The sequence below is a fragment of the Channa argus genome, chromosome 11 (genome assembly GCF_033026475.1).
Source record: "Channa argus isolate prfri chromosome 11, Channa argus male v1.0, whole genome shotgun sequence".
Taxonomy (NCBI): Eukaryota; Metazoa; Chordata; class Actinopteri; order Anabantiformes; family Channidae; genus Channa; species Channa argus.
The window spans coordinates 8378953-8405645 of NC_090207.1; the positions used below are offsets into that span (position 1 = coordinate 8378953).

At 39.5% G+C, this 26693-nt stretch overlaps 2 protein-coding genes across 3 annotated transcripts; one reads left to right on the forward strand and one right to left on the reverse strand.

The window, feature by feature from the left end:
* Window positions 1–1004: 1004 nt before the first annotated feature.
* pi4kab (phosphatidylinositol 4-kinase, catalytic, alpha b) lies at window positions 1005–25233 on the reverse strand. 2 transcript variants are annotated; one of them, XM_067521243.1, is made up of 55 exons: window positions 25067–25233; window positions 23994–24110; window positions 23306–23399; window positions 22925–23013; window positions 22767–22839; window positions 22415–22677; window positions 22174–22240; window positions 21322–21470; window positions 21149–21214; window positions 20930–21026; window positions 20614–20805; window positions 20385–20485; window positions 20133–20262; window positions 19225–19354; window positions 19027–19122; window positions 18717–18900; window positions 18052–18155; window positions 17740–17908; window positions 17594–17644; window positions 14146–14254; window positions 13804–13940; window positions 13581–13714; window positions 13358–13440; window positions 13199–13269; window positions 12952–13076; window positions 12792–12873; window positions 12510–12593; window positions 12128–12217; window positions 11763–11882; window positions 10615–10629; window positions 10384–10476; window positions 10135–10291; window positions 9888–10015; window positions 9628–9786; window positions 9028–9179; window positions 8811–8918; window positions 8586–8713; window positions 8108–8266; window positions 7875–7954; window positions 7568–7767; window positions 7051–7141; window positions 6304–6471; window positions 6020–6073; window positions 5816–5936; window positions 5227–5356; window positions 4020–4163; window positions 3830–3900; window positions 3639–3745; window positions 3455–3559; window positions 3206–3331; window positions 2980–3100; window positions 2518–2677; window positions 2345–2434; window positions 2181–2264; window positions 1005–2081 (listed from the first exon to the last, which is right to left on the reverse strand). In XM_067521243.1, exons 1-55 carry the CDS (start codon window positions 25163–25165, stop codon window positions 2030–2032), a joined length of 6309 nt encoding a protein of 2102 aa, XP_067377344.1. In that variant the 5' UTR covers window positions 25166–25233; the 3' UTR covers window positions 1005–2029. The 2 variants fall into 2 exon arrangements, with proteins under 2 accessions (XP_067377344.1, XP_067377346.1); XM_067521245.1 differs by lacking the exon at window positions 10615–10629.
* On the forward strand, window positions 14463–17124 carry serpind1 (serpin peptidase inhibitor, clade D (heparin cofactor), member 1). Its single transcript, XM_067521246.1, has 7 exons — window positions 14463–14610; window positions 14732–14999; window positions 15148–15791; window positions 15886–16034; window positions 16147–16271; window positions 16405–16549; window positions 16732–17124. Exons 2-7 carry the CDS (start codon window positions 14740–14742, stop codon window positions 16921–16923), a joined length of 1515 nt encoding a protein of 504 aa, XP_067377347.1. The 5' UTR covers window positions 14463–14610; window positions 14732–14739; the 3' UTR covers window positions 16924–17124.
* Window positions 25234–26693: the final 1460 nt, after the last annotated feature.

Consider the following 26693-nt stretch of genomic DNA (forward strand, 5'->3'; position numbering starts at 1 on the left):
GAGTTATTGAATAAATGTTTTTAGGCATTTTTTTTGCCACATGCCCTCCAGTATTTAACAGATCAGTGCACCCTTAATGAAACACAAGATGATCCCAGAGGCTGCTGCAAAGTTTAACACATTAATACAACTGAAGTGAAACCTGCCACTTTGTAAAAGCCTTCAGGTTCAGCTTTATTTGTGTGTTCTTCTAGTACCAGCGTGTTTAAACATTACTTGATTACTCTGCACACGACTGTGGCAGCAAAGAAAGGCAGACACATGTCAGTCTTAAGTTAAAGTCACCCTGCTGTCAGAAGACACTTATTCGAAAGCAGAATCACAAATTTCATCTGTAAATGCTCCAAGGCTCATACAAGTCACATTAGGAAAACAGCTGAAAGCCTGAATGCTTGAGGTCTTTTTCTCTCACGTTAACTTGTTTCACTTTAGTATTTTAAGTTGTCCACAGTTGGAGCCATCCTCAAAACATGAGGACAAATACAGTGTTGTGGTAGCTGATTTGGTTTTGACCATTTCATTTATCAGCTTCCTAAATTAGTCGTTATCTGCTGCCCTCTGGTGGATGTAAATAAATATAGTATGTAAGTGAAAAATATGATTTACCAAACCAACATTTAACATATACTGGACACGTCTTGTGAAGCAAGGACACTGAAGGTATCACTAAATAGAGACCAAAAGGAAAACCTGTTACATCTTTGTAGTTATGATTTTCCACAAATATCCCAGTATTCTTTTAATTTGAGCAAAATAAGAAAAACAAAGTTAGCTAATTATCGAATGATTGATATGCATTCCTTTATTCCTTTTTTTTTCCAACTTGGAAAAGGTTTTACTTCAGTGTAATACTTACTGTTCCAAACACAACATATAGAAATTGTTTTTGGAAACAAATTATTAAAAGACATTTCAGATGTACTGTAGTTAACACTGTCACCAAACATGTCTTTAATAGGAAGCACTTACAATAAACTTCCAGGACCAAGAATAAGACACTGTCGTGAAGTTAACAGATCTTTATTTGATTTCATAACTTTTCTCATTCTCATTCAAAAGGCATGAAGATAGAAAATGAGACAAAAAAATGGGTCATGGATATAAATATACAAAGAGGCAAAATCTTTACAATCAGTAAGATTGCATAAAACATTAGGCTAAACATATGGATATGTGGCACAGCACTTTGGATTACTGAAAATACTTCACCAAAAGCTACATGGTAGTTAACACCAAACTTCATGCAACTGCCTCAAATTCTTTGTGCCTTACTATCCTTCACAACAAGAAAGTGAAATTTATGTGCATAATCTTCCCTCCCTCTCTGACAACGTTAAACATACAAAATACTGTTCCAGTGTTTCCCAGAACTTGTGTGCATCATTTCTTCTGCAGTAATTGAAAACATGGAAACCCCCAAATGCATACAGTGTAATCAACCTCTGTACAGTCTCACTGTTAAAAATACAAGAGTACAAGTAAGAATACAAGTACCATGCCACAAATCACCTGACTGGTCCATTAAAAACATAAGAACAGTAGTACAGCCAAGTACAAGAAGACAGAATAGGCCACATTGGTCAGAACTGAAACCATCCACTTCAGCTACTTCAAGTATCCGATTACATTTCAAACCTCTCTGAAATCAAAAGCTTTAAGAATCCACATTCACAAACATTACAAATGTTTTTAAATTGGCACAAACTCTCGTAAAGTATTTTCTAAACGTGCAGATTACCAAGAGGTTCATCTTTAAGTGCACAAATGTCAAGATGCAAGTGCAATAGTATAATAATCATTAACAACATTGATTCCAACATAACATAATAAATAAAAAGGAACAGACAACGGATGTAAAGAAAACATGGAAAAAAAGAAGTTAAAGCAAACACAAAGGACAATAACCAATAATCAGCAAAATCACTGAGACACAATCTTCAGTGAAGGCACACATTCAAACCCACTCACATACACACAAACCCACACACTCTGTACCAGCAAATATATGCACATGCTTAGGCACAAACGTTTAGTACGGGATCTGATTTTGGTAATACTGGATCATGTCGTACGTCCTGCTCCTGTAATACAAATTAGGGAGAAAATGCACAAATGTAAACAATGATTTCTGCAAATACATATTAACATGAATATTAGAAGAATGTGTCAAATGTACTGGCCTGTTGCTGAGGAAGCAGTTCTGGATGATTTTGATGATGAAGGAAGCAGCATCTTTCTCACTTAAACCAGGATTAAATCGCTGTCTATATGTAGCAAAAGAAACTTTGAGCAACACGAGCAAATACAATTAAAACAGCTTGACTCATTCACATGCGTTACTTACTTGAGCAATTTGATGGTCTGTCCTCTAAAACAGGGGAGGCCAGTGTCCAGCATGAGGGTAACTAAGGAGACCACTCCATCCATGTAGGGCCTGATTTATCAAAGGGACTTGTGTTAGTGTTAAATGTCTTTAACGATCTTTAATGTCCAGGGAGCAATTTCTTTTGCACTTACCTGACAGCAAGGTATCCCCTCACACACATCTCCATGAACCACTTGAAGGGTGTTGCCTCCATCTTGCCACCCATGATCATCACCATCTCATCAGTTAACTTGATGTCAGGCTCCCAGCCAAGGTTCCCCCCAGGAGAACTTTCAAACATGAACCCAAAGTCTGAAAGCACAAAGACAGCAGCTTGGGATTATCATATTGTTAAAACTATTTAGACAAACACAATCACCCAAAAAAGTAACCTGAAGCAACTGTTTATATTCCTTTTCTTCTATTACTGATTCCAAATAAAGGCTCGGTTGAAAAGGGGTATACCTCCAATGTTGATGTAGTAACGCAGAGTTGCATCTTTATAGACAAACTGAAGTGTTTAGTAGTTTATTAAAAGATTAGGTCTGGTACAGCTTTGCATTCACATCATGGCCACACACACTAAGGCACAGGAAAATGCAAATAATACACACCAATGTGGATGAGATGGCCCTGGCTGTCCAACATGATGTTGCCATTGTGTCTGTCTTTTATCTGAAGCAAAAAGAGCAGCAAGCTGTAAGCAGCCATGCTGCGGATGAAGTTGTACCTTGCCTGAAAAGAGAAGTATTTAAGAAAAATCACATCAGTAAATATGGTATAATTTACCGCTTTAATTTTACAGACGACTGAAAATGACTGCATCGCTGGGAGATGTACCTTCTGGAATGCTAGTGTAGACTCGTCTCCATACTGGTTCCTGAAATAGTCGTACATGCCAAAGTCTGTCTGTCGGCCCAGCTGGTCTCGAGACTTACAGTCCGGTATGCACTCAATTACTCCACACTGTGAAGATTAGAGGAAACTGCATTTAGAGCATTCAGTGGTTTATGTTAGAAAGTGAACTAGCGAAGGATAGGAAATGTTTTCTGTAGTCTCTTGTAAATAAACGTAATGATATAAACTTACTCCTGGAGCTGTGGCCACTACCCTGTAAGGAAACACATAGAGATCCAGACCCACCAGCTGGAAGATGTTCTTAAACAGACTGATGATTTGAAGAGCCAGCATGTCCTGTGAACACAAAAGTAGTTGAGCTCTGAAGGTGACACAACAGTGGGGTTAAGTAAGATCATGTGTGTGAATCTGAGACCTGCCGGCAGTCGTCTCCAACTTTAAAGATGGCTGCCTGCCAGCAGATTCTCTTGGCTTCCTCCTCGTTCTTTCCTTCATCCACAGAATCTGAGCGGCACAGAAGACCTGACAGAAAGATATTAAACATTGTTCATCTGTGCACTAATTTTAGAAGTAAAAAAATCATAACTCCTATAACAGTGATAATACCTTCTTTTTCCAACTCACTGACTCCACATCTCCTAACCCTGAATTTGGCAAGATAGGGAGCTTTGGCAGCACTAAACAAAGATACAAAGCATAGTGAGGAGCTTTAACCAAAATTTGACAAAGCTTTCACATTTCATTATGAATTATTTGAATTCCTTAGAGAGTGAGAGAAGTTAGTTTTGACGCCCACCTCTGCATGGGGGTCCCAGACTTGTAGTCTATATCCAAAACTATGGCCTCAGGATTGCTGGGAAGATAACAACCAGGTTGGACTTTGATCTGTGACATGGCTTCCAGGCAGGCTCTCTTTCTCTCCTCCCCTTTGGGAAAAGGTCTGATGAAGACAAACAAAAACAAAGTTTAACAGAGTTTCTACACCTCTGTGACAGACATTACAGAGAATAGCATGCATGAGTATCTCCATGAATCACTCAAGACCATAGGTGACAGTCGGGCTCTGCTGTTATTCACAGAGGGGACACGCTGAGGTAAAGAGGGACAGAGTGGAAGCCATGGGACAGTACAGGTTCCTCCCCTGACTTATTACAATTAGTGCTGTAATGAGGGCAGAGGGGAATTCTTTCAGTCTCTAATGGGATGAAGAAGCCAGCAATAATGGGACCTGTCAGTAAACTACTCGTCAACGAGAAGCAGAAAAACAGCATACAATATCTTCTAGACCAGTGCATAATCAGAGAGACAGTACAGCAATCAGTGGCCAAATAAATGAACCACAAGGGGACTGTGGGAACAGATCAATGTGGTTTAAGCAGGGGAAAGTACAAAACATCAAGGCTCAGGAGAAAACTTATCACTCCATAAACACCTTAAACATTACCTTGAGAGTAGTGTTACTCAGTAACATCAACAAGTAGCACAAAGTTAAACTTTGGTGCTACTTTAAGGCCTTCGCCTTGGTTAGGTGTTGTAGCTTGAGAGTTTCTGTTTTTATTACTTTACCTATCAAAGTGTATTATATATAAAAAATACTAATGATATTGTTGAAAGACATTCAAGAAAGATTAAAAAAAACAAGTAAAAGGGAAAACACACAAACATAGAAAGATAAAGATGGACAACGATGAGAGAAAATAAATATAAAAAAACAAATAAGAAGAAAAAATAAGAAGAAACAAAAAAGATGCTATCTGCTAAAAGCATCACAGGATGCTACAAATGTTTTTACACATTTTAATTTATATTCTGCAGCACAATAAACTTTGTAATTCCTTCTCTAAACTGATCTTGTTTTGTTTCAATCAGGCTTAAAGTCTCTTCAAATTGACTCGAGCTGCACTGATGAAATGTTTTAAAGGTTGTAAATCTTTGCCATCGTCTGTTTGATGCATGTGTATTGTAAAGCATGATTTCTTAAAAAGTGGAAATTGTGTTCATACTTGATAATGGCTGACACATTGGTGATTTTGTTAAAGAAGTCAAATTCTCGCTGGTAGAAGTCTTTGGCAGGGCCAGAGAGAGAGCCAGTGATCTCCTCCACCATCTGTTCCAATAGTTCACCTATGTCGGCTGCAGGAAACGAGGCAAGATTATATATCATACATATACATCAGTCAAGCATAACATTATGACCACCTGTCCAATTCAATGCAATCCATTACAGTGGTTCTGTCATGAATTTGACTTTTTCAAGGTTACGATTTCTCAGTTTATAGCTAAAAACTGTCAGAAAGGTGATGATCTACTATGTGTTTGTCATTGAGGTCGAAGTGGGTAGTGGAGTGGTAATGGGTGCATTGTAAGAAGAGATGGTTCTAATGTTTTGGCCACACCATTGATCATAACTAGGGCGGCCAAAACAGTGGCTTTGCCATGAATTCAACTTTTACAAGGTTACAATTTCTCAGTTTTTTCTCAGTTTCTCACTTTTAGAACGACCACATAAGTAGAATTCTTGGCTTGCATTGAAGTGGCCAATGAGTGTGTGTGTGTGGATGAGTGACACATACTGAAACAGAAACAACTTACGGTCTTTTTGGTGTCCCTCTTCGTCCAGGTATATGTTGGTCTTCATGTTCCAGATGAACTGGTGAGCCAGCAGCTGAGACTTCTGAGCAGCCCAGAGGATGTACTCTCTTACATAACCCATCTAAACCAGGATGTGATAGGAAAATGACACAGAGCACTGTGATAATCAAACAATCTGACTGACTTAGAAAATCTGATATTTACCTTGTCATAACGTAGTGCCTGGACGATTTGGGGAATGTAAAACAAAATGGCATCCTAGAAACAGCAGAAGAAATAAATAACAAAATGTCATAACTGTGTGACTGTATAGAATGGAAACATGATTTTTCCCTACAAATAATGAGGACATAATGGGGCTCATCAGTCACGGTTTCAACAGAATTTGTAAAAGCTATGCCATTAGGTGTATTTTAACATGGTAATGCACAAGCATGAAAATAAATTTCATGAAAATGGCAACAGCTATGCTGTATAGGTGAGCGTACAGGAGGGAAGGAGCGAAGCACTTTGACTCCATACTGGGCTGTGAGAGGATGAGGAGGGTACATGGAGGAGAAGTAGGAGAGGCCAGTTGGGGGGTCTGCAGGCGCCCAGCAAAGGATATGACTAAGCTCTGGAGAGTCAGCATCAATTGTGTGCCACGTCACTAAGAACTAAAGGGAAACAAGAAAGAACAACATTTTAAATATGTCCAAAAATGTAATCTCTGCCAACATTTACATCAGGAGGTAAGATTATTTTCTGCAGTCTCATGTAAGGTTATGACCCAAAGGCTGATGGCATGTTAACCAGCATGTGTTTGTTAGTTACTATTGTGACTGTAATAAACAGATGTAAAGGAGGACCATCAGCCTTTGGGGAAAGTCATGCTCTCCATCCCCTGCTTTCTTTAGATAGGTACAAGGCTCATTAAGAGTTCAGTCACGTGGAAGTAAATGAAAGGGACTAGAGGAAGCTGGAGGGAAAGAGGTGACTTCAATAAGACGATGATATCTCAGGTGACAGTGTATGGCTGCTTGAAAAAAAAGTGCACTTAGTGACAAACAAAAACTTTGCAACTTAACAGAAATGCCCTAGTAGGAACATAAAAAGCCAAGAAGAAGTAAAAAGTCTGTGCCCCTTGCTCCCTGAGTTTAAGATTATCCGCCCCAAAAACCTTAGAATAGAAGACCTAAAGGATAGTAAACATAACTGCCAGCCTGTTAGAAGCAGCAGAATGCAGAAGAACCTACTTTCACGGCTTCAGGAACGTCACACACAGCAGCTGGATCCATTCGCACCAGACGGGTCACCTCAGAGACAATAGCCTCTGTGTTTTTAAATCTGAAATAAATAAATAAAACTGAATAGTGGCAGACCTGATGAAGTCTCTAGTTGTCATGTCCTAAACTTGCAAAAGTATGTGCGTAAAGTGTGTTGTTTATGGGTAAAAGTTGTTGTTTGCTTGGTCTACCCTGGACACACCACTTATCTTCATTCAACAAGTCCTACAACTAAGCCATAGTCTGTGTATGAGACATCTGTTGGTGAATATATAATGCACATGAAGTAAAATAGTAATTTAAGGGAGCTGGTCGATCGAACAAGGAAATATGAAGCCCCGGCTGTTTTTGCTTAAAAAACAAACTTTGCTTACTTGTTTGGAATACTGTAACTGAAGTCAGTCACATTTTGAAATTCCCCCCCAAAATATTTTACAATGGTCTTTTTTCTATTGGTTTAATGTAATGTGTATGTTTCTTTGTGTACCTGGCTGGCAGCTGCAGGGCAAGGTAAGGTGCTATGCTCCACGCCAGGTTCACGTTGTCCTTCCACTGTTTTTCAGTCAGACTGATGTATTTCGACCTCCAGTTAGCAATGCTGTTCTCCACAGACAGTTCAGTAGAGATCGCAAGCTCCTGAGTAGATAACGGGTTGTACCATGTTGTCAGCCGCTCAATCTCACTGGCCTAAAGAGAAGCGTACAAGACATATGATCCACTAGGTGCAACGTTTAGTGAATATCTGGCGATTTGACCACATTTTTATGAACATAAACACACACAAATGTAAATACCAATAAAGCAAGTAGTAGAGTCCTGCGTTTCATGTAATATTTGTGCAACTGGGAGCCTCTGTTGCTTTTTTTAGATAGTCCTGAAAAAGTACCAGAGCATTGCATTAGCAGACATTCAGAGCTAACATTTTAAATCAAATATCTATCTAAACTATGAAAATAAAGGTCTTCTCTTTAAGGACTGTATGTTATAGCATAACCAATTTAATTTTAACAAACTGTGAGTACTTTACCTGATTTCTTGGATATGGTGGACATCCCAGAGGACAGAGGGTAGGTGTTGATCCAGCCCTGAGCAACCTGCTGCCTCTGACCCACCGCTGCATCAAGACTGCTCCGGCTGTCTGTGACTGCCACTACAGACAGACCATTCACTGACATGTCTTGTGGATCTAGACAAATAAAAATATCCTGGATTTATAATTGATTAACTCAACAAATTGTGCATCCATCTAGAAATTTAAAATGGAAAGCCGCGGATACCAACTTTTTTCTTGAAATTATAACAGTTCGGTAAAAGGGCTTTTAGTGTAGAGTAGTAATATCCATCAGTTTATGCATTTATGTAACATTACAATTTGAAAACTTGAAATCTTAGTTGTTTCTGTGATCACAGATTAGAGAACAAGTCTGTCCGCAATTGACACAAAAAAATAAATCAACATTCAGTTAATATTAATCAAAGATGGATCTGTTTTCTCACTGCTGTACCTGGGGGGACCAGCTGATTGGCATTCAAATACTTCTTGTCAGACTGTAGGCTGGCATAAAATCTGATCATTATACTGATGTCTTCTCTCAGCCTCTTATCTGTCTGAGTGGGAAATTTGGGAGCAACACTACACAAAGACAGAAATAGCGAAAAAAGGTTTTTTTGGCAAAGGAAAAACTGGTTATTTAACTTGTCAAATACAAACAGACTTTTATATCTTATACCTGAAGTAGTCAAAAGCCGTGGAGTAGATCTTCTCTCTGAGTACATTTCTGATGGTGGAATTAGTCACAACATCAGCATGCAGAAGAGTCAGACCTAGAGTCAACAGTCTGAAATAAAGCAATGGGAGACACAATACCCTTAGCAAGTTTAGGATTCAGAACATTCGATTATCAGATTATAATTTTTACACAGCTGTGGAACAGTGAGATTTGTTACCTGAATCTTGGCCCAATAGCAGCAACATGTCGGTTAAGGCTGCTTTTGGATCCTCCAACACTCAGACTAAGAGATCTCTGCAAAATGGCGGTGAATATCTCCACCTGGTCAGCACTGCTGTACTTCGCTATTTCAAATCGCTGCACCAAAAACTGAAGGGAGAACAGATAGAATTAAGGAGGGGCACTTTCCAACCTTTATGCCCCCCAAATTATTATGTCAACTTCATTTCATGAACAATACCTAACAATGAATATTGCTAATATATGTGAGAGAAAATTATACTAAGTTTGACTCTTGGCCAAATTGGCCTAAACCATTAAGTAGGTAATCTCCACCATAAACCAAAACCAAATAAAACTGACAATATTGAGCAAGTGGACTGTTCAAAGACAGCTTGATATACCAAAGTCGCATGTTTTACATTTGAGAGAATGGCAAAGGATTCTAGATCGTGTTGGTGGGTGATAATGTGGTGTGTGATATGTCGACGCTTTTGGTGGCTGAATACTGAGAGAAAAAAGGCAACAAAACTAGGAGGCAATAACAGGGACAAGAGATCAAATATGACCCGGCAGTTTATGTTTCAGCGTCACTAACCTCTATCCATAGGAAATGAGGGATGACATCAGGTGCACAGGGTGCAGGCTGACTCTCCTCTGAGACAGCCAGAGGGCCAGCCTCTACCTTAGCCTCTGAAAACAGGCCCATCTTCAGCTCTACTGTCATCTGCCATGCCCCAGCCATCTCACGCATAAACTATGTAGATATAAAAAAAGAGAAAAAAAAAAGAATTGATCAAGAATAATACATATACCTTACACAAATATGGTTTTATCAAAAGTGATAAATGCACATACTGGCACTTCCACTCCATTGTGTGCCGCTAGTAGCCATTCCCAGCAGGCAATGGCAGTTTCCATGCCATGTTCTGTAAACATCTTCAGTGGAGACCAACACAGATGGTGCAGGAGCAGAGGATCACAGTCTTAAAACAAAAAATAGGAAGTTGTCATAACTCAATTTTAACAACAACAACAAAAAAATTATTACGCTACTACTGATAAACAATTAATATAAAAAATTAAAGGAGGAAGAGCTACTTACTTTTGGTAGTTATGAGCAGGGCCGCCATCTTAAACATGGCCTGAGTGAAGGCTTCTGGGTCTTTTTTGTCCAGAGCAGTCATTGTCTGATTGATCATCAGCTTGTTGAGGTCTGACTGGCTGTGAGTTGCCTCTGAGAACTGGATCATACCTGCCACCTAAAGGATAATTAAACAGTCATGAATCATGCTGGATGCATAAAGTCTAAAAAAGTTGTATCATTCTAATATTTATTACAGTAAGACTTTACCTCTCCTGTGTAGCGGTTACGCAGGTTGAGTGATGCCATGAAGTTGGAATAGTCCTTCTTTACACATGCTGGTCTCTCAGTCAGCTGAGTGGTCTAATAAAGAAAACTATTTCTTAGGACACTTAGGGCAACACAATCACAAGCAAGCAAAGGAGGATAACTGAAACACTTGTGGATATACTGAGCGTGTCATGCCTTAGTCCTGTCTCTGTATTTAGACTTCAGACCAACCTGAGCAAAAGCAGCCTATTGGCCACATGGTGGAGGACAGCACCAGCATAACCAGTTAGCCAAATGGACAAGAAGCCAACCAACCAACCCATCCATTGCAGGTAAGTAACCAGGTACACAGCAAATCCGTAAACCAGCCAAGCAACCACGAGGGCCGTTCGATGCCGTTTAATAAAGACAAAATACAACACAGGAAGCAAATGAAAAGACATATATAGCAGACGGCTGGGCCAACAACATATGGGAAAGGCATAGCAAGCAAAATAATGTCACACAGACGAGTAAGCATGCACACATACAGAACACCCACAGTACAATAAAACACATATGTGCAGAAAGGACACAAGGCACATCTGCTCAACAAAACGCTAAAGACTAAAAAGAAGCTGAATGGCACTTTTTTAGCCATTAATGTTGGACATATGTTAATAAGCGTCAACTCAACAAGCTTGTGGGGTAAGCAGTTTTATTTTTTAAAGTTTGTAAAGGGTGTCCCCAGTACAACATTTTACAAGAAGTGACACAGCATTTGTCACTTCCTGCTCAGTGCTCTAAAGAATGGATCAGCAGCTTTTTCAGCTTGTACACTGAGGGGTCGCAGCAGTGGAATGTGTTCCGCACGTTGATTTGCCATGAGTTTTTTATGACTGAAGCCCTTCCTGGCGCATCCCTCCCATTTTATCCAGGCTTGGGAACGGCAAGGAGGTGGCCCTCAGTGGCTGGGCGGGGCCACACCTGCTGGGATGGGATTCAAACCCACAGACTCCTGCTTCCTAACCCAATGCTCTACCACTGACCCACCAGGCCCCACTCTAAAGAATAGTGACCTTATTACAAAGAAATCAAACAAAAATCAAACAAAATCAAACTTCCTCCTCCTAGGATTAAAAGCGTGTATTGGGCTTTTTTTGGTTTTTGATGATGTACTTCCAAACCATGTTTCGAACATTAGAGTACAGTCAGGGTGATCTGTAAATATGCTAAAATATGTTTGTTAGCAAAGATTAAAACAATTGATTGTAACCATGTCAATTAGTCTAAATTTACCTACCATAAATCTGGGGTAAAGTTTGGAGCCAGTCAGTGCAGTGATCTGAAAGTGTTTGCGTGCAAGCATGCATGAATGACCACGTGTGCTTGTGACTTACGCCTAGGGTAGTACTCTGTCTGTTGTAGCCTGCGAAGTGGAGGATGCTCTCTGTGGCCATGGCGAGGCCAGTGTGCTGGGACAGTCCTGAAACCCAGATCTGATGCTTGTTCAGGTATTCCTACATTAGACATTATATTCAAACACAAAGGAAAGAAAACAGAAAGAAAATATACTCTTAAATAAAACAGAATATACAAATATATACACATAGTTTTTCTTCTAAACAATTAATTATAAAGTTTGGAATTAGCTACTTGCTTTACATGTGTCTAACATGTTTTTAAGTGTTGCTAAACATGTTTCTTAGTTTATAGAACAAGATTTCAAATAAATTTGTGTTGACCTGAAAGTAAAGGAACTGACCTGTAGGTGGGACTTTGTGACTGATGGGGCCCATTTCATTGCTTCTTTCAGGATTTCACCACAGCGAGCAGCAAAGTCCTTTACAATGCTCTGAGATTCAGAAAAAAGGTTATAAATTGAATTTAATAAAGAATAGTAATCATTGTGGACATTCAATTACAATTAAATATGTCCTCGCACAAAAGGCAAAATTAAGCAATTCCTTTATAACTGATTTCTGTCATAAATACCGTAACAAAAAATGAGTTTAATTTATATTTCATTAATTTTAATTAAAATGACAAATTGATTCCTCTATTCAAAAGAGTTCAGACTAAACAAATGAGATTAAACCAATACTGTAATGTCCTCTAGTGTCCAAAATTCTAATATCTAGACAAACCTCTCGGGCTTCATATGTGTCAGGAACAGTTATCCTGTAGGGAGTATCTGGGATGTCATAGTATGGCTGATCCTTGTGAATGTCCTGAATAAACAGAAAGAAATTTGTTGCAATCTTATAGGTTCACCAAAAAATTGAAATCTGCTTTTGTTCCACCACAAAACAAAAGTTTTTAATCTTGTTAAAACCAGAATACTACACATTATTGGATGACAACCTTTAAATGTTTATTATCGAGAATCAAACCAGCTTGTGTGGAATGGGCCAACTCCTGAAACTTACAGCACTTAGTGACAGTGAGAGCGTCTGCAAAATATCCAACATGGTCTTCAACACTCGACCACTCCAAAGAAGGTGTGGGAATCTGATTGAGGGACATAAGAAATTAGTTTATAAAGTATTGAAGAAAAAGGCAGACATGGTAAAAATAATTACTACTTACGTTTCAGCCAAACCAGAGAGGTATTTGTCTGCAACTCTGCGGATTCTCTTGTGGGTGTGATTGAAGTTGATCAACAAGAACTGTGCATGTCGCTCTAATTCCTCCTCATGCTCTTTGGTCTTTGGCTAAAAATACAAGAAATACACTTTCATTTCAATAAAAATTCAATTCATTAACAACAAAATGTGCAGACCCTTACATAGTGCCTGCTGTTATTCAACCTTAAAAGAGACACCATGATAACTACCTTCTCAGCCATCATCTGGAGGAAGACGTCAAACACCTTGTCGCCAACGCAAATAATGCACTGCATCATGCCTGCGAAGATAAAAAGGGGATTAAAGAAAATTATTTGCATCACTTTACATAAAGGATACCCAGAAAAGAACAGGCGAAAAAAACTCACCTGACTTGTCTTTCTGGATGGCTTTGTCTTCAAAGTATCGAAACATGACCTGGAACCTGTCGGGATCATTGGATCGCAGCATCCTTAAAGAGTGGAGGAGGTGTGCGAGAGCAAAAAGAAACATTTCAAGGTCACAAAACCTGATCTCACTTCATTAAGGAACAATACCAACAGTAATAAATAATGAGAAATAATAGTAGGATTTAAGTGAAGCGGTGCTGACCTCATGTATTCTAATCTGTAGACTGAGAGCAGGTATGTGGACATGGCAAAGTCTAGCTTGTTAATGAGAGCAGATCCTTCAGGAGTTGGGTCAAGGAGATTGCTGATAGTTGCTCGCAGCTCAGTCAACTCAGCCTGGAAGAAAGAAATTGGCAGTGTTTTTGTTTTAAACATCTTCAAACTACCTTAAATGACGAAAATAATGTTGATTCTGAGCACTGTACCGGTGTTACTGTGTCATTTTTTAGAGCTGAGTTGTACTGCAGCTCGGAGCGAAGAGGTTCCCCACTGGGGAAGGTGAGAAGAGGAGACTTCGTGGCAATCTCACACACACCTTCATACCACTCCTCTGGCCAAAGCCCTGATAGGGCAAAACATTTATCAGGAAATGCAGAAAAACCCACAGAGACCACACCTGAGATTCACTACAGCAATAATGAATAACAAAAAGATCTTGTGATTTGTTGAGTGTACTTTTAAAACTCAAATCAACTTATTTTATATGACATAGTGTATGGATCTATACTAAAATGTAGCAGATTAAAATCAATTTATCCCATTCTCACCTGATCCTTCCACAGCAAAACCCATCACAACAGAGTACAGCCAAAAGTCCCTGAACAGTTTCTGCAGACGGGGCTTGGCCTCTTTGATTGGCGGAAGACGTCTGGTCAACTGTGAGTTCACAACATGATGATTAATATCACAGTCTTTTAAATTAATTTAAAAGGAATACACAAATATATATTTTGAGGAAAAACTGCAACAAATAAAAAAAAAACAAAAACAAGGAACTGCAAAACACTTCTGACTAGGCTACCAGCCCTTTAATAGTTAAGTAACATTAAATATTCTGAACAGGTAAGCTGAATTGTGAACAGTTAAAGATTTCAGTCAGTCACAGCACTTTTTGGTCTGTTTGATCTAGTCTATTTGTTCAGGAGGAGCCCACATCAAAGTTCACTCTTGTATTCAGTCCTCACAGAAGCAAACAGAAGCAACACAGTACTTCCCACCAGCACACAGAAACGGTAAGACATTTTACAGACTGTTATTAAGGGAACTTTGCGTAAAAGTGATTTCAGCAAATCTACTAAATGTTGATCAGGCAATTAATTCGATCATGTTAAATGTTCGTTCATTCTGCCTCAGCCTTCAGCATGTGGGTGATCACCGCCATCTCTGTGGCCTGTCTGCTGGTCAGTCCATCCCTGGCTGGGATCAAAGACCTCAGCTCTCACTTCACTGATCCCAAACCCGACCCCAGAGGCTTTGAACCAGAGGGGGCAGTGGATATACAGGCCCTTCCATTGGAGTTTCACAAAGAAAACACTGTCACTAACGACCTTTTTGATGGTTTTGAAGATGAAGATTACATTGATTTTGATAAGATCCTAGCTATGGGCAGTGATGACTACACGTATGTTTTAATGTTTTTACTTCTGGCAAGTCATAGCAAAAACTGAATGCTGAACATTGCTACATTGATTAATGTAGTTAAAAGACTTTTAAACAAAACTAATTTGGACATTTTGAATGATTTGACGATGAACTTGTGTTGTTTTCAGTGAAGGTGATGAAATAGATGAAATTGCCACACCAGCTCCGGACATTGACATCTTTGCCGAACCCTCCGACCCAAAGATTCGCCGTGCCAGACTCCTACAGTTGTTCCAGGGTCGGTCTCGCCTTCAGCGGCTCAACATCATCAATGCCCGGTTTGGCTTTAATCTCTATCGAAGTCTTCGTAATGACGTCAACCAGAGTGACAACATCCTGTTGGCACCTGCTGGGATCTCCATTGCTATGGGCATGATGTCTTTAGGGGCAGGACCTGAAACCCATGATCAGATCTACAAAGCTTTGGGATTCGGTGACTTTACCAATAGTAGTTATCACTATGACAACACAACAGTGCACAAACTCTTCAGGAAGCTGACGCACAGACTATTCAGAAGGAACTTTGGTTACACGCTACGCTCTGTAAATGACGTCTATATAAAGAACGATGTCTCAGTGAAAGATGCTTTTCGCAAAGAGACAAAGGCTTATTACTTTGCAGAGCCTCAGTCGGTGGACTTCAGAGACCCAACCTTTCTTAAAAAAGCCAACCATCGCATCCAAAAGCTGACCAAAGGGCTGATCAAGGAGCCCCTCAAGGAAGTGGACCCAAATATGGTTCTGATGCTGCTCAACTACCTGTACTTCAAAGGTAAGAAAGTGAAATTAAAGCCAATTAGTTTGCTTTATTTGGTTATTTGAATCCTTTTTGAATTTTTGACTCCACAACTGGTTTGCATCAACAGGTACATGGGAACAGAAATTCCCCAAAGAAATGACTCACAATCGCAACTTCAGAGTTAATGAAAAGACAGTGGTTCGGGTGCCAATGATGATCAACAAGGGGAACTATCTTGCTGCTGCTGACCATGAACTAGAGTGTGATATCCTCCAGGTGGGTTGCCCCTAAAGAGTGGCGTATTAGAATTCACAGACAAACATTCATACTGATCAATAAATAAGTCGACAGAGCTGTGGTGTAATTATGGTAACTTTCTGATTTTCAGCTCCCATACACAGGAAACATTAGTATGCTCATTGCCTTGCCTAGGAAGATTACTGGCATGAGGACTTTGGAGCAGGAAATCTCCCCAACTGTTGTCAACAAGTGGCTCAAAAACATGACAAACAGGTCAGCTTCATTATCCCAACGTGTCAATAGAAAGAGAAAGCACACTGTACATAATAATATGCACTAAACTTTTTCAACAGTAGTTCCTCTATAATTATTGACTTGTCGTTGTCATTTTCTTTGCTTCCTTCAGGACTCGTGAAGTAGTGATACCCCAGTTTAAACTGGAGCAGAACTATGACTTGATTGACAATTTAAAGGAGATGGGCCTCACTGACTTGTTCCAGGAGACTGGAGATTTCACTAGAATGACCTCTGAAAAGGTTGCCATGAACTGGGTGAGTAAGACTAAATCAGTCATGTTTTCACTAAGAAGTAAGTAAATGAATCCAAAAAGCTAAACTCCATACAAAATAAAAGTCTTTGGTGTGTTCAGTCACCCAGACTCCTGTACAATTACACTCAATAATCCCTACAAACAAATTCAATCTAATGGACACCATCTGATCACTCTCTGCAGCTGAAGCACCAAGGAATCATCACAGTGAATGAAGAGGGGACAGAAGCTGCTGCTTTGACCCAGGTGGGTTTCATGCCCCTCTCCTCTCAAATCCGGTTCACTGTGGATCATCCTTTCCTCTTCCTGATCTATGAGCACCGCACAGACTGCCTGGTGTTCATGGGCCGGGTGGTCAATCCCTTACATAGCTAAACTTGAACAGGTTTGGCTAAAAGTTCCAACTAGGTTTCAATGAGCCATTTTTTTTAACAGTCAAGGACTACTATTAGTATAATATGTAAATGCTACATTCAGTAAATTAATATTTATGTGCATGTAGTGTTAACATTCAAACTTCTGCCTATTGCTCAAAGTGCCGATTTAAATTAGCACAATAAAGACTTGTTGACTGTCTGTTAATGATTCATCATTTGCAAAAAATGGGAAAGGTCATTTTAAAGTGACATTAAGAAACTCTCAATGTCTCTCATGTTTTACTCTAATAATTACAAATCCATAGATTCAATAAACAAAATATTCTGTGAATAAAACTCAAATTTTTAAAATATTTAGTCATTTTTTAAATAGTTTTTTGTTAAATAATAACATTATTAAATTGAATCATTTCAATAAGGCTGGCTCAAAATTTAGCTTTTGAAAAAACTAAAATAAAATATATGAATGAACTGGGGGACCTACATGTTTCTAGTGCAGCTCACAGAGTAAATATTTGTTCACTTAGTTAAAAGCTTGGATTCGCCGGTAAGAACTCAAATCCTCATGCTAACTATTTAAATAGGATGTTTGGGCATCATTTATAAATGATAATGGTCTCTTACATGACAGCACATGGCACGGACATCACACACAGTCTAGCACTTACCACAGCAATCACTGGAATAAGGACTCCAAGATTTCCAGCACTACTCGATGCCTACAGGAGACAAAGAGCCAGTAACAGTTGTATCAACATGTTTTTTCTTATCAATTTCCTGTTGTGTTTAGTTGTTTGTGCTTGTAAATACTTACCTTCAGCGCTGGTCCCTTGTCTGAGGCCCTCTCACTCGCTCGCTTTCCCTCCAGGCCCAGTTGGACAAACAGTTCTAAAAGGTTCACCATCAGTTCATCCACCAGCTGCTCCCCCTGCAGGTTGGCTGCTATGTTGGCCAGAGCATTTATCACCGCCAGAGAGCAGTGCCTTGGATTAAAAAAAAGAAGGAAAAAATAAAAGCATAGATGGAGGGAACAGTTACACTCATAAATGTACAACTGCTTTTCTCATAAGCTGTTTTTAAGCTGTAGCCCACTGTGGTAACTCATTCTTTGAGAGGAGATGCTGACCTGTAGCCGTGATCTCTGTAGTCCTTGGTGGCTGAATAGACTACTGAACTGGCCTTCACACTGATCTGCTGGAACAGGTTCCACACCTCCTGATAGATGTATTGCTAAAGGTCAAACAGACAGAGAGAAACAGGGAGTAAGATTTTGTAGTCACCAACAGATTAAACGAAAGATTAAAAAATCATTTTTGTTAGCATCTTCTACATGACACACTTACCATTTTCTCAAAAACAAAAATTCTATTATTAGATGTTAGGGATAAGTAAATGTCCGATATCTGTATCATGCTTGAGAAAAGCATGTCTATCTGCTACATTTCCGGTCCTTTGTTTAATTGTAACCTATTGCACCCTGGGAACACTGGCTGCCAAAACCACCCCATTACACTCCACCGTCGTGTCAACTTGAAAACTGGAACCTATTCTTAACATACAGTCAACAGAGCAGCAGCCACAAAGATTACAATAATTACAATGTGTCAGCCCCTTTGGACAAAGGAAAAGGAGTTATTTCCCTTCTATTTTCGCAACAGTAATAATCACACATGGAAAAAAAAAATCCCCTGTGACTTATGTGCTTCCCTAATATCCGTTTCAGCATAAATTCATCAAATAACAGAGGAAAGATGCTCCAAAAGTACATCATCACTGTTACTTTGTCCTTACATTTCCTGTAATAACCATGCAGCCAAGCTGGTCGATGATGAGCACATCCAGCTGCGATGGAGGCTGACAGAACTTCTGCTGAAGGATTTGCAGGATGTGCTCCATGACTTTAGGAGTGTCTCTCAGAGCCACTGCAATGTGGCCCAATCCTCGAATGGTGTGATCTGGGATTAGATGAGCATCCCTGGCAAGAAGACAAGTTTTATTTTTAGACGAGCTGCACATTGGTGTCAGTGACTTGAAAATGTACTAGGTTTCAACAACAGACAAAGTCAATTTTTTTCCCCCCCCATCTAAAATTGTTGCTCACTTGTCATTCTCCTGTGAAATGTAAAGACGGTTGGACAGACTGGCCAGAAAGGCCTCAACGATCACATGGTCCATAGTCAGACCAGCCTTCAGACATCTGAGAGAGAAAAAACCCAAACCCAAATGACAAACTATTGTTAGAAAGACCATGATAATCTTTTTTTTTTAATTGCAGCTGTATGGGACATTTTAGTCTGACCTGCAGATGTTGTCAATGGAAATGTCTCTCAGCTGCTCATACATAGATGGTTGGTCTTTTCGGTTTGATAGGAGGTTGAAGGTGGACTGACAGTGTTCATTTGTCACATTTATCCTAATTTCTCCTGTGCCTGAAAAAAGAGTGAAAGCAGCACAAAGGCAAAAATATTAACACAAAGGAACAAAAAACATATTTCTTTTAAATTCTCCTACAATATAAGACATTACTGATGCTGCAGAGAATATAAGACAGCACAGTGAAATGGTAACTCTAAAGTTTGTTATCTTTTAAAAATGCTAGCTGGTCCATAAAAAAGCTGTGCACTGTGAAGGACAACACAGAAATATCAGTAGCCTGAATGCATCACCAATTGTCTGTATCTGCAGCAAAGCGTCAATGATCACTTTGTTTAGATCCATCCTAGATAACAGTTGCTAGTGGCCATGACACTGTCATTGACATATATTTGTCACTCATCAGCCACAGTGCTGTTTTGCAATTTGCTGTCAGCAGTGAATATAAAAAGGTTCTCACTCCGAGTATTATAAAAACATTTTCAGCAAATCCTTAGATTTTGGTAGCTGGGATAAGCTCCAGCCCCCATGACCCTGAACAGAATAACCAATTAGGATTGGATGGATGGATGCTAGATTTGTGTTTTGTATATGTTTTGAAATAATAATTTGAATTAGTTATACATTATTTTAACTTTAGCTGTTAGTTTCAAACTAAATCCTGTTTTAAGCAATTGCTACAGATTCTCCTTAAATAAATTGCACATTCTGATGCTTAAACTTGATCCCAAAATAGTATGATGAGTCACAGTATATTTTAGGGCAAAAATCAAGCATGTTGAAAATGTAAGAGTGCTGAGTCAGTCCGGGTCTAAATTATTACTATATTTGTACCTGTGCTGTACTGGCTGTGATACTTGTAGAGCTTTATAAGAACAGGGGAGGGAACCACCAGGAAATCCCTAAGAGAGGTTGTGGCGGAGTGAGCAACAACTGGAAACCTCTCACACAGCCGGCCCAGGCCCTGAAACAGAGGAGATCAAACAACATAGGTATTTATTTGTCAGTTCCAAAACGCAGACATGGAAGATGTTTTCATCCCCTGTAAATTCCATTGTTCCTTTATGCTCTTTCTAACAATTTTACCTGCAGGCAACAGATCAGCAGTGGCATATGTGCAATGATGACTTTACTAGAGGTTTTCGACTGCAGCTTCTCTGATAGTTTGGTACACAAATTCTCAGCTCCTGAAAGAAAAAGAAAAAAATACACCAGCAAGGAAAAGTTACACAACCAATAAAAAACACCTCCAGTTTCCCTCTGATTATGACATCTGAATGACCTGTTCTGCTCGCTGTCAGCTACAATTGATTACCTTGCTCATCTTTGACAGCCCACACCATGAGGTCCACGCAGGCAGCGTTGGCTTGGCAACGAAGCTTGAGGGGACTCTGTTCCCCCGGCAACCCCCCCGTGTCATGAAGTACCCGCTGTAGCTCTGACTGGCTGCTACTAAACTGTTCCAATACAAAGTCATGCACTTCCCGTACAAATGGCGGCTGCAAGGCTGAGAAATATAAGAAAGAGTGTGACAGTAAGGTCAATGATGAGTTCATTGAGCTGGACAACCAGAATGGCAATTACAAGACTGTGTGGCTTTAATGAACATCAATAAGCTACTTGTGATTTACCTTTCATGTAGTATAGTGTGTCCCGTAGCATTTTGAAGACGCACACATAGAGAGGGTCACTGAAGGTTTTGTAATAGAGGTTGATTCCTGCATTAGACTTAACAACAAACAGGAAAGATAATGACAGAAAAGAATATTTAAGTGGAGATACTAAAATACACTTTTGAAATTACTTTTTACAATTTGTTTGTATAGACAGTGGTTATACATTAATGTTACCTCTATAACTTCGGTCATAGTGGTGTCCAGTGTTTTCAAAAAAGAGTCAGAAACAAACTTCTTAACCTGTTAATTGACAATAGGCACAATCACAGATAAAGCTGCAATTTACATTTACAGATTTGGAGAAAAAAGAAATACTATCATACTAAAAGGCTAAAGGGCTACTGTACCATGTCAAGCAGCTGTCGAAGTAAATCAATAGGTACTTCCACCTCGTGTTCTCCTTCGCCGATGAATAAAGGAGACATTGAGAAACTGGAGCTAATCGTAGAGAAATAGTAATCAGGATCTACTATGCTGCTGTCTGGGAGATAGGCACCTAACAAGAAAAAAAGAGATATTAAAAAAGAGATTCAATCAAACGAAGGACAACATGTGACTGTTTAAAGGTACCATTTACAGCAAATGGCATAGGGATAATAGGGTATTGTTGCACTATACCACTGTAAAAGATGAAATTAACTTCCATCTCTGTAATGTATTCCATTTTATATAATTCTAGATCACCAGTGCAAAATGGTGACTCGAGTACACAAAAAAAAAAAATTGAACTATAACACCAAAACCAGACTATAGCAATTAAGGTTTCACAGAGCTGCAATGTGTTTTATTACCCAGGATAACTGAAAGTGAACTTGAAATATCTCATTCAGAAGTCAGATTTGCACAACAACAAGCCAATTGCTTCCAAGGCACATTCACTGTTGGAGTGAAGCAGACAGAACTATAACAAGTTATCACTTGTCATAGTTGTTATATAGTCTATTTGAAATTAAAGAGAGAGAAGTACAAGACATATAAAGATAAGGTTGGAGATGAACTTCATTTTATTGATTTGGCTGTAATGGTTCTGATATACATTCACAATAAATATACGTTTAGCTAAGAACGATGCAAGTACCAACTTGTTAAATATACTAATGGCTGAAAATGATAAAGGAAGATGAGTTGACAGAAAACAAATTGACATTGCCAAACGTATGTAACGCAAATGTAATGAAAGTGAGTTTTTAGGTAATTACCTTCAAAGTAATGTGGTCCAGGTGTTGTAGGGGAGCATGGAGAGTGGCCTCCAGAGTCTGTACAGACCTATGAAACAACACATTCAGGTCATTTCTTTAAAGTGGAAAACAACAAACCATCTCAAATTCCTATCGCTCTGAATTTTTTGTTAAATAGAAACACAAATTATACAAACATTGTCCTGAACACACAAAATGATGCCTTGAATACAGCCAGCTCCATCACAACATATACACACACCTGTGGAGAAGAATCTAGGTTTGGCCCGGTACGTCTTCGCAGAGTGTCACTCTGACACACTGTGAGAAGCGAGGATGGAAGGATAGACCGAAAGTCATTGAAGGATCTGCGGCGCACTCCCTCTGTTTCCTCTGTGGCACGGCGGGCTTGGGGCGAATCCTTGGGAAACAACTTGGACAGAAGGGCTTCGTCTGTGTTACTGTAGCGGCCAAATGCTCGAGTTATGCCAAGCAGGCTGGGAACAATATACCTACACAGGTAGACTGGAGATAAGAGAGAGGAATGAGTTTATGTTAGAAAGACTGATATTTTGCAATTTGTTGACTTTGTGTGTGTGTGTGTGTGTGTTTACCTTTATCATGATTATCAGGTGTTTGGCACATGTCATGTAATGCCTGCATGACCTCCATTATAGTGGTTAAGATCTGAAAGGGAAACAGCAGAAACACTATCTTAGCACTTCACTGCATGCACTCTTGCTAAATAATGAGATATTACTGCCAAGCTGACCTCTTGTCGGGAGTCTGGGTCACACTGAGCCACATCTGACAAAAGAGTCACTAGACAGAAGCTGAAGTTTTCTGAAACTGGGAGAAATTCTGAAGAGCAGAAAATAAAAAAAAACACTAATACTGCAAACAACAAATACTGTAAAACAGAGGAATGTGTAGATGTACACAAAACTGTAGTTTACAGAATGTCGTTCCAAAATCATATACGACCAAAATCAAGTGGGAAGTGCTGTCTCATGGACTTGTATAAACTGTTCAATACATCCCCAAAACATCTTGAATAAATCATAATGATTACCAATATCTTTTGCAGTGCTAGAGCAAATAAACAGACGCCATTATAAAACAAAATGGCCCACTATAAGGTCATTGTTCTTACCCTTTCCTTTCTTTCCCAAGCTCTCTTCGATCCACTGGACCCGTGGCAGACCCCTCAATAGGCTCAGCAAGTAAGAAACAAGTATGTCTTTGTGCTGCCAGAATAAATCCAATCGTTACACACCACACAGAACTGTACTTGTTAGCACATAGCAGTGCTTTTGTTTGCCTCACAATCAGATAAATCAGAAACACGAGGTGTTGTTAATCCTGACAAATCAAATGTACTATGTAGATTAAAGAAAATATATCAGACCTTGACAGTAAACAGTAACGTTTCTATCTCTACTTAATCACATCGTGTCTTTTTAAGTTAAAAGGCTTCACATGCCTCATTGCAACTCAGTCAGATTATGGGAACTATAATGTTGACATTTGTCATTCCACCAAAAGTCACTAATACCACTAGTAATGCTAATAATCTCAAGTAATATCTTCCTTCAATATTTCTATGTAATAACCTTTGTAAACTGTCCAATGTTTGCATTCTAAATATTATCACTTCTCTGTCATTCTGTCCTTATTTTTAAACATGCCCTTGAGGGGCAAATTCCTTGTATGTGTTGGCATACTTGGCCAATAAAGCAGATTCAGTTTCTATGTTACAAAATTACTGCTAGAAGAGCCCAAAGATTTATTGTTTAAAGCAGTGATACAAGGATCAACAGCTCGACTGTTCACAGACCCACCTGTAAGCCTGATTCCACCAGAAACACAGCCATCGCAATAACAGCATCTCTGCGACGCACATCTAGCGTGAACACACCACGGACTTCCTGTGGACACATACATTGTAGCTTCTGGACCTGAAAGAAAAAACAACTTAGACATAAAACTGATAATCTGAACGTTCAGGTCGGGCCATTTGTCTTTGTCCACTGCAGCTGCTTGTGTGTACCTGTAGTTAAAGCATCATAAAAAAATTATTGATTTACATGTAAGTGGATAGTTTTGATGTGATATATTTCAAGAGGCTGGGAGTGATTGCATGTTTTTTGCTAAAGTCACATCAGGAATTTTAGAAAACTGCACGTGAATTGATTTTATGCACAATGGTCTAGGTTTCCATACAGTTTACAAACATTGTTCATACTTGTACATTTCTTTTTGGTTTTCTTGGCTATGTTGTGCTTTTACCTCATCGTTGTGTTTAGCTCCTAAGTAAAATTTACCTTATGTTGGTAACCATTTGCAGTCCACTATAACAAAATTGATACTCACTGACACTGCACTTATACGTTTCTCAGAAAGATCTTGCACACTTTGACTCCAAACTGTTCTTCAATTACTTTGCGGCAGCTCTTTGCCATCTTTTTTAAATGACCGAAACCCCGGTAAATTTAAACCTCGTCATCTTTGCAACAGGTTAATACGTGTCTATATCACGCTGAAAGCTCTCTACTGTGTAAAGCCCGCTTGACTGCAGCGCTCATCAAGCCTGACCACTGTCTCAGTCGATGAAGTAACAAGCAGCGACGCCACTTTCTCGAGGATCGTTTCCTCCGTCTATTAGTGGGAAAACACTGTCGAGAAGCTCAAGTGATCCATCAACACAGATGATCTTACAGACACACACACATAACACTCCTGTCAAATGGTAGTTTGACTGTCACGTCAGAGATCATAAGCTATCGCCTGTGCGGAAGCGCAGCTAGCGTTAACGTTACACCCTGAACAACCCTGTTGCTTTTCGTCACTAACGTTAGCTAACGTTAACAACACATTTGTCTTTCGGACATCACTCGGTTTTCTCATTCCTCACCTTTTCAACCGGTGCGGGACGGTGGGCAGCTAAAGAGCGAGCAAGCGAGAGGACTGTGTTGAAATAAAAACCCCTCGTTCCACCTCTGATTACAGACATGTTTACTTTTACATGCGAGCGAAATTCAGCGAGGAAACAACAGAACTGCAACTGGCGAAGCCGCAGTACGGCAACTCAGCAAGGACAATCCGGCGAGAGTGGCTTTGACTATTCCAGTACTCCTGAATAGTCTATAAGCATTTATTTAATATTAATATTATACTACTGCTAACAATATTGTATTGTATATATAAAAAAATGCCGGCAAGAAACCCAGGGGTGAAGACGAAGAAATATTGGAGCACTGTAATCACAACTAACACTAGACTGCTAGGTTTTTGTGGGGTTTTTTTTGAGACACACACAGTGGAAAAAATAATGCTTTCCAATAGAAATACTATTTGCATATGTGTATACTATATAAAAATATGATATAGTTTTTATGAAAATGTTATAAACTTATAAATGCTGATGTATCATTATGGGTTAACCACCTGTCAGAACATTAAGTGGTTAAAATCAGCTCCGCCTTTACCAACAAAGTGATCTTTGTCACTTTTATTTTTAATAATTAGTGTACATGCTCTGCCATAATTACTATCTTTCTTCTTTTCCTTTTCGGATGTTCCATTTAAGGGGTCGCCACAGCGAATCATCTGCTTCCATCTAACCCTATCATCTGCATGCTCTTCTCTCACACCAACTAACTTCATGTCCTCTCTCACTACATCCATAAATCTCCTCTTTGGTCTTCCTCTAGACCTCCTGCCTGGCAGCTCCAACCTCAGCATCCTTCTACCGATATATTCACAGTCTCTCCTCTGAACATGTCCAAACCACCTCAATCTGGCCTCTCTGACTTTATCTTTAACTCTTTCCATCCTCATCACTCCCCAAGAAAACCTCAACATCTTAAACTCTGCTACCTCCAGCTCGACCTCCTATCTTTTCTTCAGTGCCACTCTAAGTTGTTCAACATCACTGGCATCACCACCATCTTGAACACCTTCCCTTTCATTCTTCCTGATACTCTTTTATCACACAACACACCAGACACTTTTCGCCACTCGTTCCAACCTAATTGTACTCGCCTCTCCACCTCTTTTCCACACTCTGGTGCTCTGAACTGTCGATTTCTTTACCTCTGCTCCCTGTAACCTCACTGTTCCACTTGGGTCCCTCTCAATCACACCCATGTATTCTGTCTTGCTGCGGATAAACTTCATTCCTCTGCTATCCAGAGCAGACCTCCACCTCTCTAGATTTTCCTCCACCTGCTTCACAATCTCATCTCCAAACACCATAGTCCACAAAGATTTCTGTATAACCTCATCTGTCAGCCTGTCCATCACCAGAGCAAACAAGAAGGGTTTAGAGCCGATCTTTGATGCAGACCCACCTCCACTTGAACTCCTCTGTCACACCTACAGCACACCTCACCACTGTATTAAAGCTCTCATACATGTCCTACACGCTAACATATTTCTCTGCTATAATTACTATAATACTATATTTTAAGTACATTGTTTTCTTAGTGGAGACTTTTTAGCCCAAAACTTTTATTTGAGTATTAAGTTTTTGTACTTCT